The following is a 13622-nucleotide window of genomic DNA, read 5'->3' as shown; positions in this document are numbered from 1 at the left end:
ATGATTTCATTAATGTGTGCAGCGGGACATAAGCACCTCGCTATTTAAAGTCAGCATTCCCTGCCTATATATCCTCTCTTGGGGGAGAGGCTTGGGTCGGAGAAGTGCCTGGTTTCGAGTGGCACCTCCGTGATACCACAATCCCTGACGTAGATGCTCCAAGAAGACACAGAGAGTTGCTGATACACCCCCAGCCACTGGAGGGTGGGCAGACCTCACCCAAGTACACAGAGTCCAAAAATGAACCTCCTCTTTGGGTACCCTGGCTTAGGAACCCCTCTGCATCTCCCACCCAGTTGGTACCAAGTTGTCCCTGTCCCCCAGCACCTGCCCACCTCCTCCTGCAATCTGAGGCTCCTTGAGCCTTTTTGGGGGCATTCTTCCACCTTCAGCCCAGCCTCTGGCCAGCCCGTGGTCTGCGACCCTGTAAGGGCAGGACTTGGCACCCCCAGCTCTGAGCACTGGGGTTATTTTTTGCAGAGAATCAGATCCCCAAAGAGGATTTCTGCCCAAGAGGGGATGGGACAAGCCCACATGGATGCAGGGGGAGGAGATGGGGGATTTTTAGCAGCAGCAGGTCCATCCAGGTTTCACAGACCACATTAAACACCACCAGGCATCAAACCCTGGAAAAACAACTCCGTTGCCAGTGTAGCGAGCAGCAGAGGGGGGTTTGCTAATAAGGAGTTTCCCAGGCATAGAGGGAAGATGAAACCAAGCAGCAGACTAGCTAGAGAGAAAGGTTTTTTTGAGCTTGACAGGATTAAGTTAACACAGAGTTAATGAAATGGCTCAGAGATGGATGATCAGGACTCCAGGAGGGCACGCGTGGTGCCTTGTTGGATGAAGACAGTGCTTAACCCAGGCCCTCTCCTCCCACCCTCCCAAAAGTTTATCCACTTTTAAAGATACAGCAGAAGACCCAGACCAGACACGAAACTTTTAATGACTCAGGTAGATTCAGGTAGACAAGATTTGAAATAGAGGGCCGAGACAGAAGACTACTGCAGGAAGGTTGCTGTCGCTGAGAGCAGAGAGACACCGGGCATTTCAAGGATGCGCAGGGGATGCTGCTGCACTTCAAAGAAGCTCTCCTGCATCAACACACACTGCAGATTGGCTGCTTTCTAGAAGGGCAAGTCTATGAGTGCCTGTGCCTCCTGGAACCTGATGAAAAAGTGAGGATAAAACCCCACAAATAATTAAAAGAACAACCCAGGAGGGGCTGAAGCCCCAGATCCAGGGTTCGACCCAGAACCTGCAAACAGGAGCATGGCATGAATTCAGGGCTGTGTCTCAGATGTGCTCTAATCGGTGCGGTGCTTGTGCACAGGTTTATGTAAGCTGGTGGCCCCAGCTAGGCACCCAAAATTCCCATCTCCTCCACGGCCAGCTCCCCCTCCTGGTGATTTACTGCCTTTGTGCAAAAACCACAGGGACAGGCTCTGCTCCGTGTCTTAACGCACAAAATTCACAGCGAGACGATCCCAGAAATGCAGGAGATCCTGGACAAGCCACTGGTGAGACAGGGGACGGAGAGTCAGGGCTCTGGAGTGACAGCCACCAGCTCTGGCCCTGGGAATGGCTCTTTTACCCTTTGGTGACTCGCTCCGGTGCTGAGCACACAGCTCCTGCGGGGCAACGGGGACAGACACGGGGACATGCAGCTCTAACCCTACTGTTGGCTTCTTTGAGACCTTCTGGGGTGGGTTTCTGACCTGGCCTCGCATGGCTCGGTACCTCCTTGGCTCGCACACACTCCTGCGCAGGAGAGCTTTAAGCCTCCATGCCTGTTCCCTTGGAAAAGCCACCTCTGCTCCCTCGTCCCCAGCAGCTGAGAAATCCCCGCTCCTGCCGGTGGGTACCCAGGGGGGCTCGATGGCTACAGCACAGCAAAGCAATAACTTCCCCCCCATCCCCATCGGGGCACTGGGAGTATTGATAAGGCACCCAGAGGTCTTCTCTTGAAAGCTGCACAGCACCCAGGACTTTCCAAAGGTCCCGGTCCTGACCAAACAAGGTCACCAAACACACTGGAGGCACCCAAGACGCAGCTCGGCGGACAGAAGCAGAAAGCAAAGCATGAAGGTGAGGCTGGAGGCGAGAGTAACTCAGATGTCATAGAAATCCACATGGGCGCCGGAGCAGAAGGTGTCCTCCTCCAGGAGCGTGACCAGCTTCTGGGCCGACACGGTGCAGTCTATCAGCTGGCCGCTCTCCTGCAGGCTTTGGAAATACTGACGCATCACAGGGTCTCCGGTCTTAGTCCGGGCCAAGAGCTGCATGTCCGTGTCCAGAGGACCTAGGGAAAGAGCAACAAAAAAGAAACCACATAAGGAGAAAGCAAAAGCTGGGGCTCATTTTCCCTCTGTACCTGGTTCGGCTGCAAGAATCTTTTATCCACAAAGCCAGGAGACAATTAATAGCAATTAATGAGCTCCCCTCCTCACCTGGGGCGTAGTTGAGCACACGGACATCGGGCTCCTCCAGCGCCAGCACCTGGAACATCATGTCCCGGGAAGCCTTCCCGCTGCAGTACAGCGCCCAGTTCTTGAAGGGCTTCACGGCACAGAGCGAGGAGATGTTCACCACCGTCCTGCTCGAGCCGGGCCGTTTCCCGAAGGCTTGCAGGGCGGTGGAGGTGAGGCAGAGCGCCGAGGTGACGTTGAAGGCGAAGTAGCTGTTGATCTCGTCTGGGTTGGTGAGATCGAGGAAGGATTTAGAAACATCTCCCAGGGAGCCTAGGAATGAAGGACAAATGAGGCTGGAGTGGTTAAAGATGGGTTCAACAACACAGCGGATCCCTTTTGCTCCCACGTTTCCACGTGCAACACCCTATTACAGACAAAAGCGAGCAGCTTTGCTGGCCCAGCCTCTAGCAGGGTCTCACAGCAGAGCGAGGAGCTCAGCACAGCCCGGCTCTGCTCATCGCTTTTGGGTCACGTGCTGAACCAACAGAGGTGACATGGGACACGGACCCGTCCTGCCGATCCTCTGCCAACACAAACAGCTCCCAGCCTCCAGCCTGAAGTACAACGTCCCCACGGGCCACCACGCGCTCTCCTGCATGTCCCTCTTTCGGGACCAAGTCACTAAAAGAGCAAACTCCTGTAGCGCCTATTACCTACTGGAAGACGTGGTCTTATATATAGCGGTCATGGGTGAAAAAAGGCACTAAAGCCAACAGGCGTTAAGGATTGCAAGCAAAGCACGCCCACGGCAGGGCTAGAAGCTTTTTGGAAGGTTTGTGCTCGGGGAGCCGAGCGGAGGGTGCAGAGGGTGGCCAACTGGTCCTGGGCCATGAGTAACGGGTAAAACCTTGCCAGCAGCAAAGCCCGGTGGCCCCGGGAGCGAACCCTCCCTGCTCTGCTCCCCGAATTCTTTACTTTAAGGAAACCATAAGATCCAGACAGGGTGAAATCCCTGCTGCTCCTTTACTCGGTTCGGTTCGTTCCTGGCACCCAAAGCACGGATCAAGCCTCGGCTCAGCCGCTGCAGGACCAAGGGAGGGCCGGCGGGGGCCGAGCCCCGCTGCCCCGGGGGGGCGGAGGGCCTGGGGGGGGCGCGTTGTTACCGGCGTTGTTGACGAGGAGCAGGCGGCCGGGCGGGGCGGCGGGCAGCACCTCCCGCAGGGCAGCGGCCGCCCGTCGCAGCCCCTGCTCGCAGCCCAGGTCGGCGGCCAGGCACTCCACCCTCAGCCCGCTGCCGCCAGCCCGCAGCTCGGCCGCCAGCTCGGCCAGCGGGGCCGCCGAGCGCGCCAGCAGCACCAGCAGCGAGCCCTCGCCGAGCCGCGGAGCCAGCAGCCGCGCCAGGCTGCGGCCGAAGCCGCGGGAGGCGCCGGTCAGAACGCAGGCGGCCGGGCCCCACCGCCCCGGCCCCGGCCCCGGCCCCGGCCCCGGCCCCGGCTCCATCCCGGCCCCGAGCGGAGGAAGGGGGGGGCGTGGCAGCGCTCCTCACCACGTGATCCGCCCCATTCATCCCCGCCCCCTCCCCGCCGCTTTGTGAATGGCCGCTCCCAACGCGCCGCCAGTTCCGATTGGGTGCCGCCCCGCTGACGCGAATGTGTGGGCGTGGCCAGGGCGGCGCGCCCTCCTCCGGCCGCTGGGCGGGGGCGGGGCCTGCGGGCCGGGGAGCGGCGGGGCCGGCCCGGACGCAGCGCGGCTGCGCTGGCGTTTTTCTCCACTATCTTGGGGTTTTGGTTTGGTTTTTTTTTTCAATACTTTTTTAAATACCTTTTTTCCCGGTCCATTTGTTCCAGCGCGGATGTCAGTCCCCCCCTCTTGCACCTCCCCAGCCGTGGCCCTTCGCTGCCTGCCACCGCTGCGCCTCCCCTCTGGGGCCGCGGGCTGCCAAAGCCTCTTCCCCCCTTTTCCCTTTGCCTCCCCTCTTTTTGCCACTCGGCACTGGTTGTTTATTAGGTAGGGCAAGCCCTGTCTGATCCCCAAGAGTCCTAACCCCCTTTTTTTAAAATAAATACCTTCGTGCATGAACACGCAGACAACTTGCAAAGAGGGGTTTTGCAAGGGGTACCTGGTTTGCGTGGAATTAGCTGGCAGCAGGGCTTGGTTTCCCAGCTGTTAAATCCTGAGGACAGATGGTCCCCGCAGGTACCGAAGCGGAGTTTCACTCTACGAAGCAGTCACAGACTGGGCTGAAACCCTCCGGCGTTCTAATAAAGCATTAAAAATTCATGGTATGGCAAAAACCCAAGAGTGGTATTTGTTTTGCTAAAGGAAATCTTACACATTCGGTAAAATTAAGATCATCAGCAAAAAAATAAGACAGCAAACGTGTATCTTTTTCACAAGTAGCTTCTTGATGGCAGAATTTGCTTTAGTGACTGCCAGTTCCCCCCCTCCCATTTTGGCAGCTCCGATCTCCTGCACCCACCACGAGTCTTGCCCCGGTTTCCAGCCCGACGTTGCACCCTGTCCCGCGTAGCTGTGCTCGAAGCAACACTGGGCCAGCTGGAAACGACCATCGTTTTGCTGGACTTTCCTTCCAGCAGGCCGTATCTTCCATCTGACCTGTTACCAGGCTGCACCAAAGGGTGTAGATGTAGGAGCGGGGGTCTGGGAAGCAGGGGGTTTTTTTTATCTGATAGAAGTTGCTTGTGCTAATATTCACTAAAAATAAAAAATCAGAGGGAGGGAACTGGTGACCAAACCAGTCCAGAGCTGGAACTGGAGGGCAGAGCTGCAGAGAAATTAGAAATCCCTAAGATACCTGCTGATGTCTCATTCTCTCCTTTGTGCTCCTCGGTAGACAAACAGCCTTGTGCCAAGGACGCACCTTGCACTGTGCACATTTAGGCAAATTGAGGATGATGAGATGTATCTTTTTGGCTCCTTGTCATGGCAGCCTCAGCAAAATGATTTCCCGTGCTCACGGTGCTGCTTTCGCACGGCTGACCTGTGACACCACGTCACCTCCTGATGTGCTCGAGCCCCGACAGCTACAGCCTCCTGTAGAACAAGAACAAAAACTCATTACTTTTTCTCTCACCATCTGCTCCTCGGGGAGGTCTCGCTGCTGTGTTTGCTCTTCTGGCTCAAACACATCATCTACCGAGGCCAGACCATGTTTTGCTGGTGTCTGCCTTGACCGTGGGCGGGTGGACTTGTTATCTGTGACTTCTTCCTCTGCTTCATCAGTGCCAAGAACGTCATTTCTGGCCGCACCTCGAATGCTGTGTTCAGTGTTGGGCCCCTCACTCCAAGAGAGACATGGAGGGGCTGGAGCGTGTCCAGAGAAGGGCGACGGAGCTGGGGAAGGGTCTGGAGCACAAGGCTGATGGGGAGCGGCTGAGGGACCTGGGGTTGTTCAGCCTGGAGAAAAGGAGGCTGAGGGGAGACCTCATCGCTCTCTACAACTGCCTGAAAGGAGGCTGTAGAGAGGTGGGGTCAGTCTCTTCTCCCAAGTAACAAGCCATAGGACAAGAGGAAATGGCCTCAAGTTGCATCAGGAGAGGTTTAGACTGGATATTAGGAAATTTTACTTCACTGAAAGGGTTGTCCAGCCTTGGAACAGGCTGCCCAGGGAAGTGGTGGAGTCACCATCCCTGGAGGAGTTCAAAAAACGTGTAGATGTGGCACTTCAGGACATGGTTTAGTGGGCATGGAGGTGTTGGGGTGATGGTTGGACTGATGATCTTAGAAATCTTTTCCAACCTTAATGATTCTATGATTCTTTAGCTGCGGCACCCACATATTTTCCTTGCTTTGCAGCAAAATCCTATCCCTGTCACTGATGGGGAACTCGTATCTTGGTGTAAATCTAATAATTTTGTTCCAGAGGCTGGAACACAAACTACAAGAGTAAATATTTATTCATGCTGGGACAACGAGGTGTCCCAGCATGGGACAAACGTGGTTTTACACAGGGTTCTTACACCCTTCAAGCATTCAGGTACAACACGATCGGACTAATCACTAACACCCCCCTCACCAATTATTAATCATAGTAAAACTTTGCAAAGCACTTCTTATTTCTGCAGCATTCTTGCTGCTTGTCTATTGATCCAGATGTCCCTGGAGTCAGTCGTGCTGGAGGTACTGATCTATGACGCCAGACGATGCTGGGAGGGCTTCAGGGAGTTTTCGGAGGGGCTGGGATGCTGGCGTTACCTTGGTTGTCCTGGGGTATCCTTTATCCTTCATGCACAGCTCTAAGCTTCCCAGAAGCAAAGTCCGTCTTTCCAGGGCTGGGCTGTCCATTAGTTTTAGGGAAGCATGAACAATACCAAAGTCTCCCGTAAAATTCCACTACCTCATTACATTCCAGGGTATAATGTGAACTAATATATATTAACAAAGTTGATACACTTTTGTACTATAAAGACTGGTTGAGATAATAGTTAGGGAAGGGAATTTTCATAACCCATGAGAGCTATGACATATCCTTATCAGATCAGCTCTCTTTCTATTCCCTGGATTGCTTTTTAAGTCGGTCAATTTGAGGATTTGTTGAATGTCACTTTATGCCGCGAAGGGCATCTCCTGACCTCAGGTGGGCGGCTTGTGGGGTGACGTGCTGCGTGCTGAGAACGAGAGAAGAAGAAAATACGAATAAGAAGAAAACATGCAGATTGTGACCTGTCAGCTAATCTGATTTATGACCAAATTTGCTAAGACTGTATCCAAGATGTATTTGTCTGCCGCCTGACGGACACAGTGCGTGGTGGAGACCCTCTGTAAGCGGCTTGGTGTGGGTGAGCGTGATGTTAGGAGCTCTGCTTGCGTAGTTATAGAGGTTAAACTTAATTCCCCGGTGTTTCTGTGTTCTGACACCAGATGCTCTCTGGCTCCTGTGACAGCAGCTTGCTTCTTGACTTTAAGTCAACACAATCACGCTGATAGTGACTATTCCACTTTTCTTGGAGAATATGAAAGCATCGCTCAGCGGTTGCAGAGCCTGCTGCAGTCTCACGTTTTATGTGCTCAAGGACGGGGAGGTACCAGCACTCTTCTTATCCTCCAGCCACCCTGGAAGTGCAGGTGCCAGAGCACCTCTGGGAGAAAAGGAGATGCTTTGCGATGAGGGTAGGGAGCGGCCGGAGATGGGGACTAAGGGCCAAATCCAGTAAAGGATGTAGGTACTGCCCTGGCATCTCTTTTTCTTTTTCTTCTTTTTCTTTTTTCTTTTTCTTTTTCTTTTTCTTTTTCTTTTTCTTTTTCTTTTCCTTTTCTTTTTCTTTTTCTTTTTCTTTTTCTTTTTCTTTTTCTTTTTTTCTTTCTTTTTCTTTTTCTTTTTCTTTTTCTTTCTTTTTCTTTTTCTTTCTCTTTTTCTTTCTTTTTCTTTCTCTTTCTCTTTTTATCTTTTTTCTTTCTCTTTCTCTTTCTCTTTTTCTTCTTTTTCTTTTTTTCTTTTTCTTTCTCTTTCTCTTTCTCTCTCTTTCTCTTTCTCTTTTTATCTTTTTCTTTTTCTTCTTTCTCTTTCTCTTTCTCTTTTTCTTTCTTTTTCTTTCTTTCTCTTTTTATCTTTTTTCTTTCTCTTTCTCTTTCTTTTTTCTTTTTTCTTTTTTTCTTTCTCTTTCTCTTTCTCTCTCTCTCTCTTTCTCTTTTTATCTTTTTATTTTTCTTTCTCTTTTTCTTCTTTTTCTTTTTGTTTCTCTTTTTATCTTTTTTCCTTTTTCTTTCTCTTTTTCTTCTTTCTCTTTCTCTTTCTATCTTTTTATCTTTTTCTTTTTCTTTCTTTCTTCTTTTTCTTTCTCTTTATCTTTCTCTTTTTTATCTTTTTATCTTTTTCTTTCTCTTTCTCTTTTTCTTCTTTCTCTTTCTCTTTCTCTTTCTCTTTTTAACTTTTTAACTTTTTAACTTTTTCTTTCTCTTTTTCTTCTTTTTCTTTCTTTCTCTTTCTCATCTTTTTCTTTCTCTTTTTCTTCTTTTTCTTTTTCTTTTTTCCTTTTCTTTTTTTTCTATTTCTATTTCTATTTCTATTTCTATTTCTATTTCTATTTCTATTTCTATTTCTTTTTCCGTTTCTTTTTCTTTTTGTTTCTTTTTCTTTTTCTCTTTTTCTTTTTCTTTTTCTTTTTCTTTTTCTTTTTCTTTTTCTTTTTCTTTTTCTTTTTCTTTTTCTTTTTCTTTTTCTTTTTCTTCTTCTTTTTCTTTTTCTTCTTCTTTTTCTTCTTCTTCTTCTTCTTCTTCTTCTTCTTCTTCTTCTTCCTCTTATTTTTCCTCTTATTTTTCTTCTTTTTCTTTTTCCTCCTTTTTCTTTTTTATTCTTTTTCTTTTTCTTTTTTTACTTCTGATTTTTTTCCTGGCTGCCTTTTTATATTTGTGTTTTTTTGCAACTTGCTAGTTCCTCTCCTCATCCACCATCCAAAACCAGCTGTAGGACCGCAGGGATAGTTCACAAAAAGAAAGTTTCCCCATGGAAGAAGGATTCCAGAAACGGCAGCTGCAAAAATAAAATTAATATTGGAAAGGGCCATGGAGCAGAATAAAATTTTAATGCAATCACGAGGAACCAGTGCATTTTGGTTGGACCGCTCTGGAGCTCTCTCAAGAGAATATGTTTTAAAACATAAATGGTTGCTCTTGGCTGAGGATTTGAATAGCACATCGAGAAACACAATATGAAAGCATCTAATGCATGGAATAGGGAAGAGTGGGAAGGGCTGTACATTGTAGAAAGCTCATCACTGGGTTTTCAGAAGTGATGTAAGTTGGGCTGGGAAGGTGACAGAGCTGGGAAAGCCCTTGAAGATGACCTCTTGTAGAGGTGGGACTGAACTACAGGGACAGCTTCCCTAGGTAGCGAAAGGCTTTGCCTGAGCAGGGACGGGTCAACGTGGGGGAAGCCGCCTGTGACTGGTGGAGCTGGTCCGGGGGGGATTTTTCCCCTGAGCAATATGAGCATCATCTCATCCCTAGGTGAGCATGTGGGTCTTGGAGGATGAGCAGGTTGTCACAGACCCTCCTGGGGCAGCGGGACCTGCTCAGCCGGGGTCTCAGCCCCCATACCAGGACCACGCTCTGGCAGCAGGAAGGTTTGAACTCTTTCCAGGACATTGGGTGGGAAGATGAACAGAGATGCACCACAACCAGCGACAGCAATGGTCATTCTCTTAAAAGATGGAAGAAGCTCCACTTCCCTCCCACCCTGTGCACAGCGGGGATGCTCGGCCCTCAGCACCATCCTTAGAGAAGTCCCCTTAGAGAATTGCTCCTGCCGCACAGCTCTATTGCTGATGTGGACAGACCCTGTGGCACTCTCCTGTGCCGGGACAACACGCTGTAGGCACCTCTTCGCCCTTCACGAAGCAGGAGGCAGATGAAGCTGGATCCAGAAGAGCGAGCATCACGAAACCACGCACGCCACCAAACCCCCGGCTCTTCATCCATCAGCATTAGGGCTTCCCTTGCAGCTCAGGCTGTAGTTGAGAGAAGCAGCACTAGGTGTCAGCGGCATTTAAAATCTGGAGGGAGCTGCGGGCAACCCCTGAGCCCAGGGACCCCCGGGAGGACAGCGAGGGGGCTGGGGGCTTCGCTCCTGGGCAGCACAGTGCAGGGAGAGGGAGAGTCACTGGTACAAGCCAGCAGAGAAGTGCCAGGGGAGTAAATTTCTCTTGGCGGGGCTGATTTTAAATATCTACTGGCATATGATCAGAATTGCCCAAATTATCCCTCGTTTGAGATTGTACCTATTGGATTTAGCCGGAGAAGCCACCCAAGCCGCTTTGTCGTTGTGGCACGGATCCCGTTGGCACTGGGTTATTGTGCGTGTGTGTTTGCAATGCTCTCAGCAGCTTCTGACGGTATAACAGAGCTCCCACAAATCCAGGGGAAGGCAGGAGGGCTTCCAGGGGGGAAAACCCACCCTGCGCTCTGCAGAGGCGGTGGGAATGCCGTGGAGCTGGTGCTCCCGAGCAGCAGCTGCCGTAACGCTGCCAGGGCTCACGCATGTCGGAGAGGAAGTGCTAAATTCCTTCTGCAAAGGACTGTTAACAATAGCTTTCAGGAAGAGCCCTGGGTATTTCTGCCCGGCGTTACCACCCAAGAAGGGCAGGGCTCGAAGTCATACAAGGTGGCCCTGGCTGTAGTCATCATTGCCATGACTACCCCTGGGCTGCTGGAAGGGAGGACTGTGGTTTCACTCCTGAGCTCTGCTTGTTGTTTTTAGTAGCCCAAAGGCCACCCCAACTGTGGGATCTCATCATGTTCGGCAGCTAATTGTGTGACCTCCCAAGGACAAGATGCCTCGGATGCCAGCAGATCGCTCGCCCCATGCAGCGGGGCTTCTATCTGGCTGGGTTTCACGGCAGCGAGGATAACGAGGATGGGCTGAGCAGCACAGCAGGAACCTCGCTCCCGCAGCTATCCATGATGAGAAGGGGAGCGTGCAGAGAGGAGATCTCCCCTCGTTACGGGCTAGGAGGTGGGGTCTCCCTCCTACCCACAAGCGATGATCCCTTCTGCTGCTGTCGTGGGTGAGCCACGCAGCCCCAAGCTGCGGCAGAGAGCTGAACTCAACGCTCGCAACAGTGCTAACCACTTCCTGACGTACGTGGAAGAGAAATACATCACGCACCACTCAAGCCTAAGGGTGAATGTGTTTGTCCTTCTGCTTCTGAACAAAGACAGGGAGACCAGCCCTTTCCTTCACTGCAATGCTCCCTGCCCGCACGGGCTTCCCAGGTTCAGCTGAACAGTCCAGAGCTAAGGAGCAGCTCTGAACCTCAGGCGGGGATCCACTTCTTTGGTCTTCAAATCCTGTCTAGATGAAGCTATCTCATGCCATGCCAGTGGGTTTTGGCAGGACTTTAGAAATCGCAGTACAGCTTGCCAAAAGATCTTCACCCCGGCATTGCCACCAGAGATCCCCGTCCCTGTATTTAATTAAACCAGAAACTCAGATTTGAAAAATCCTCCACAAAGGTTGAAAGGCAGAACTCCGTGGCTGAAGTCCATCTCGCCACTATTTCAGTCTATTAATTTAGAGCTATTAATTTAAGCTCTAAATTGGCTAATGTCTGAGCTATTAATTTCCTGTATTCAGAAAAAAAGGTACAACAAAATGCACGAGAAAACAAAAGTCATGATTAGAAGCATCAAGGTACGTCCCAAGCAGGGATTTGGGGAACAGCATGGTAATATCAGCAAGACTTAAACATTTATTTCAGTCTTGGCCAGAAATGTAAAGCAGAACAGGATTTTAAGCATAGTGGCTAGAAAATGGGGATTTATCCTCTGTAAATATGTTGTGGAAGACTGGATTATCCTGTGGTTACTGATCCGTGCAGATGAATGCACCCGGGGGCAATAAACCACGCAGAGCCAGGTCTGGGCGAGGGCACCTGCCGGAGGCAGAACCGCGCTGAGAGCAGCACGACCACGGTGCAATCACCGTACCGAGTCTCTGGCAAGCCAGGCTGGCTGCTGCTGCTGCTGTGGGTGGCATCAAAGTGTGTGGGATGGTGGCAATCAGTGCAGAGGATGCTGTGGCCCTTCTCAGAAGCGGCAGCTGCTGACAGCGCTTCTCCCACCCTCCATACAACCAGGAGCAGCCAGCCCGGCTCCCCGTGGCTCCTCGCTTCTTCTGCCTCTCCATCCCAGCGGCAGCCCTTTCCCCTTCTCCCCGCGAAAGGACAGCCAAGCCCCGAGCTCTCCCCGCTGGAAAGGGCAAGATTGCATTTCACGGGTGCACGGGGGGTGCTTTCAGTTGGCACCGCGTGGCAAAAATGCAGAAGGCGGCTGAAGGAAGGGGGATAAATGAAATGCAGGCACCTCTCCGGGCAGCAGAGATTTATTTATTCCCCTGGGGTTGAAGCGGAGGGTGCTAAAGGTCAGCCTTTAAGAAGGAAACCGGGCTGCTGCACACCCAGAGCAAACAGGACCGGCTGACTTGGGTGCTTAGTCAGCACCCGTGGTGTTCTTGTTGCTTTAGAAATACCATGCGCCTTTCCTTGTCGGGCTTCAAGGGATTGGGTAGGAGAAAGCAAACGCTGAGGACGCCCAGCCCGGCTGAGAGAGAGGTTCCGGCCAAAGGGGTTTGGTGAAGGCAGAAGGGAGAGGTGGGGAGCAGACGGAGGCTGGGGATGCAGGAGGAGCGTGTGGAGGCAACTACAGGGGCTCCAGGACTCCAGTCCACACCCCAGAAGAAGGGACCTGCCCAAAGAGGTTGTTTGAGATTATCTGAGTGTCTAACGACGTGGGGGATGAGCCCCCAGGTCCCTGCAGGAGGCCGGTCTTCCAGATCACCAGCATCCAGCCTTGTTTGTTCCTTTCTTTCTCCTTTTAATTCCTGGATCTGTTTGCTAGCCCCTTCATTTCGCTGTGAAATGTTTTCCTGAATGACACTGGCGGGACCAAATAGGAGAGCAGCTTGGCATCGTGCCCGCCTGTCGTTACTGGAATATAGGTGCGGTCGGAAGAGCGTGGAGGCAGGTGGAAGGGAAGAAGCCAGCAGCGAGAGGGGGAAGCGGGTAAGGAAGCAGAGAAGCCGGGAGATGTTGAAAACAGTTCAGCAAAGTAACAGCACGAAATGAATAAACCCAAATAAGCACAATAAGAGAGAGATTAAGATTAAAAAAAAAGAAATAAATTCTGATGGTGATATCACTCTAGTGAAACGGCAGAATGACAAACGGTCCTGAATTTGGGAAGATCCCAGGTGACACAGTAAGTTGTAGACAGCGATGATGACTTTTCATTTCAGCAGTGACAGAGCGACCGAGCAGTTGCGGATGGAGACAGGCTGTTGAAGCAGCAGCCCCAGGTAACCTGCACACGAGGCTGTGTAAAGGCTGCTCCAGGTTTCTGACCCGTTACATTGATTTTTTAGGAAGTTTTGGAACACCGGGGAAGTTCTGGAGGACTGGAAAACACTAACGAGAGGGCAGTAATGAAAAGGGAGAGTTTTTAAAGCTCCATCAGGCTGTTGTCAGTCCCATAAAAACCAATTATATGGAACTTCATTAGTAGGAAATGAAGGGAACATAAAAGAGTTAACGTCAGCCAGCACGGTTTTAAGGGAAATAGAATCTGTCAGGCAAACTCGATATCATTTTTCAATGAGATTATGAGCTGGTAACAGACATCTTTGATGCATTTGTGTTGGTACTGCATGATGATTTGATTAATAAATTAGAACAATACAAATTCAGCATGCTTATGTCA

At 51.0% G+C, this 13622-nt stretch overlaps 1 protein-coding gene across 1 annotated transcript; it reads right to left on the bottom strand.

Moving 5' to 3' along the window:
• Positions 1-927: 927 nt before the first annotated feature.
• Positions 928-3911, bottom strand: SPR (sepiapterin reductase). Its single transcript, XM_072862810.1, has 3 exons — positions 3575-3911; positions 2451-2741; positions 928-2302 (listed from the first exon to the last, which is right to left on the bottom strand). Exons 1-3 carry the CDS (start codon positions 3909-3911, stop codon positions 2112-2114), a joined length of 819 nt encoding a protein of 272 aa, XP_072718911.1. The 3' UTR covers positions 928-2111.
• Between the last annotated feature and the right edge of the window lie 9711 nt (positions 3912-13622).

This window comes from Ciconia boyciana, chromosome 5, assembly GCF_034638445.1.
Source record: "Ciconia boyciana chromosome 5, ASM3463844v1, whole genome shotgun sequence".
NCBI classification, from domain to species: Eukaryota; Metazoa; Chordata; class Aves; order Ciconiiformes; family Ciconiidae; genus Ciconia; species Ciconia boyciana.
This window is presented reverse-complemented; position numbering and strand designations above follow the sequence as displayed.

Excerpts from the sequence above, each read along its gene's own strand:
- SPR (XM_072862810.1), bottom strand. The coding sequence starts at position 3,911 with ATGGAGCCGGGGCCGGGGCCGGGGCCGGGGCCGGGGCCGGGGCGGTGG. Across the intron at positions 2,742-3,574 it reads GCTCCTCGTCAACAACGCCG|GCTCCCTGGGAGATGTTTCT; the intron begins GTAACAACGCGC and ends CTTCATTCCTAG. Across the intron at positions 2,303-2,450 it reads TGTGCTCAACTACGCCCCAG|GTCCTCTGGACACGGACATG; the intron begins GTGAGGAGGGGA and ends CTCTTTCCCTAG.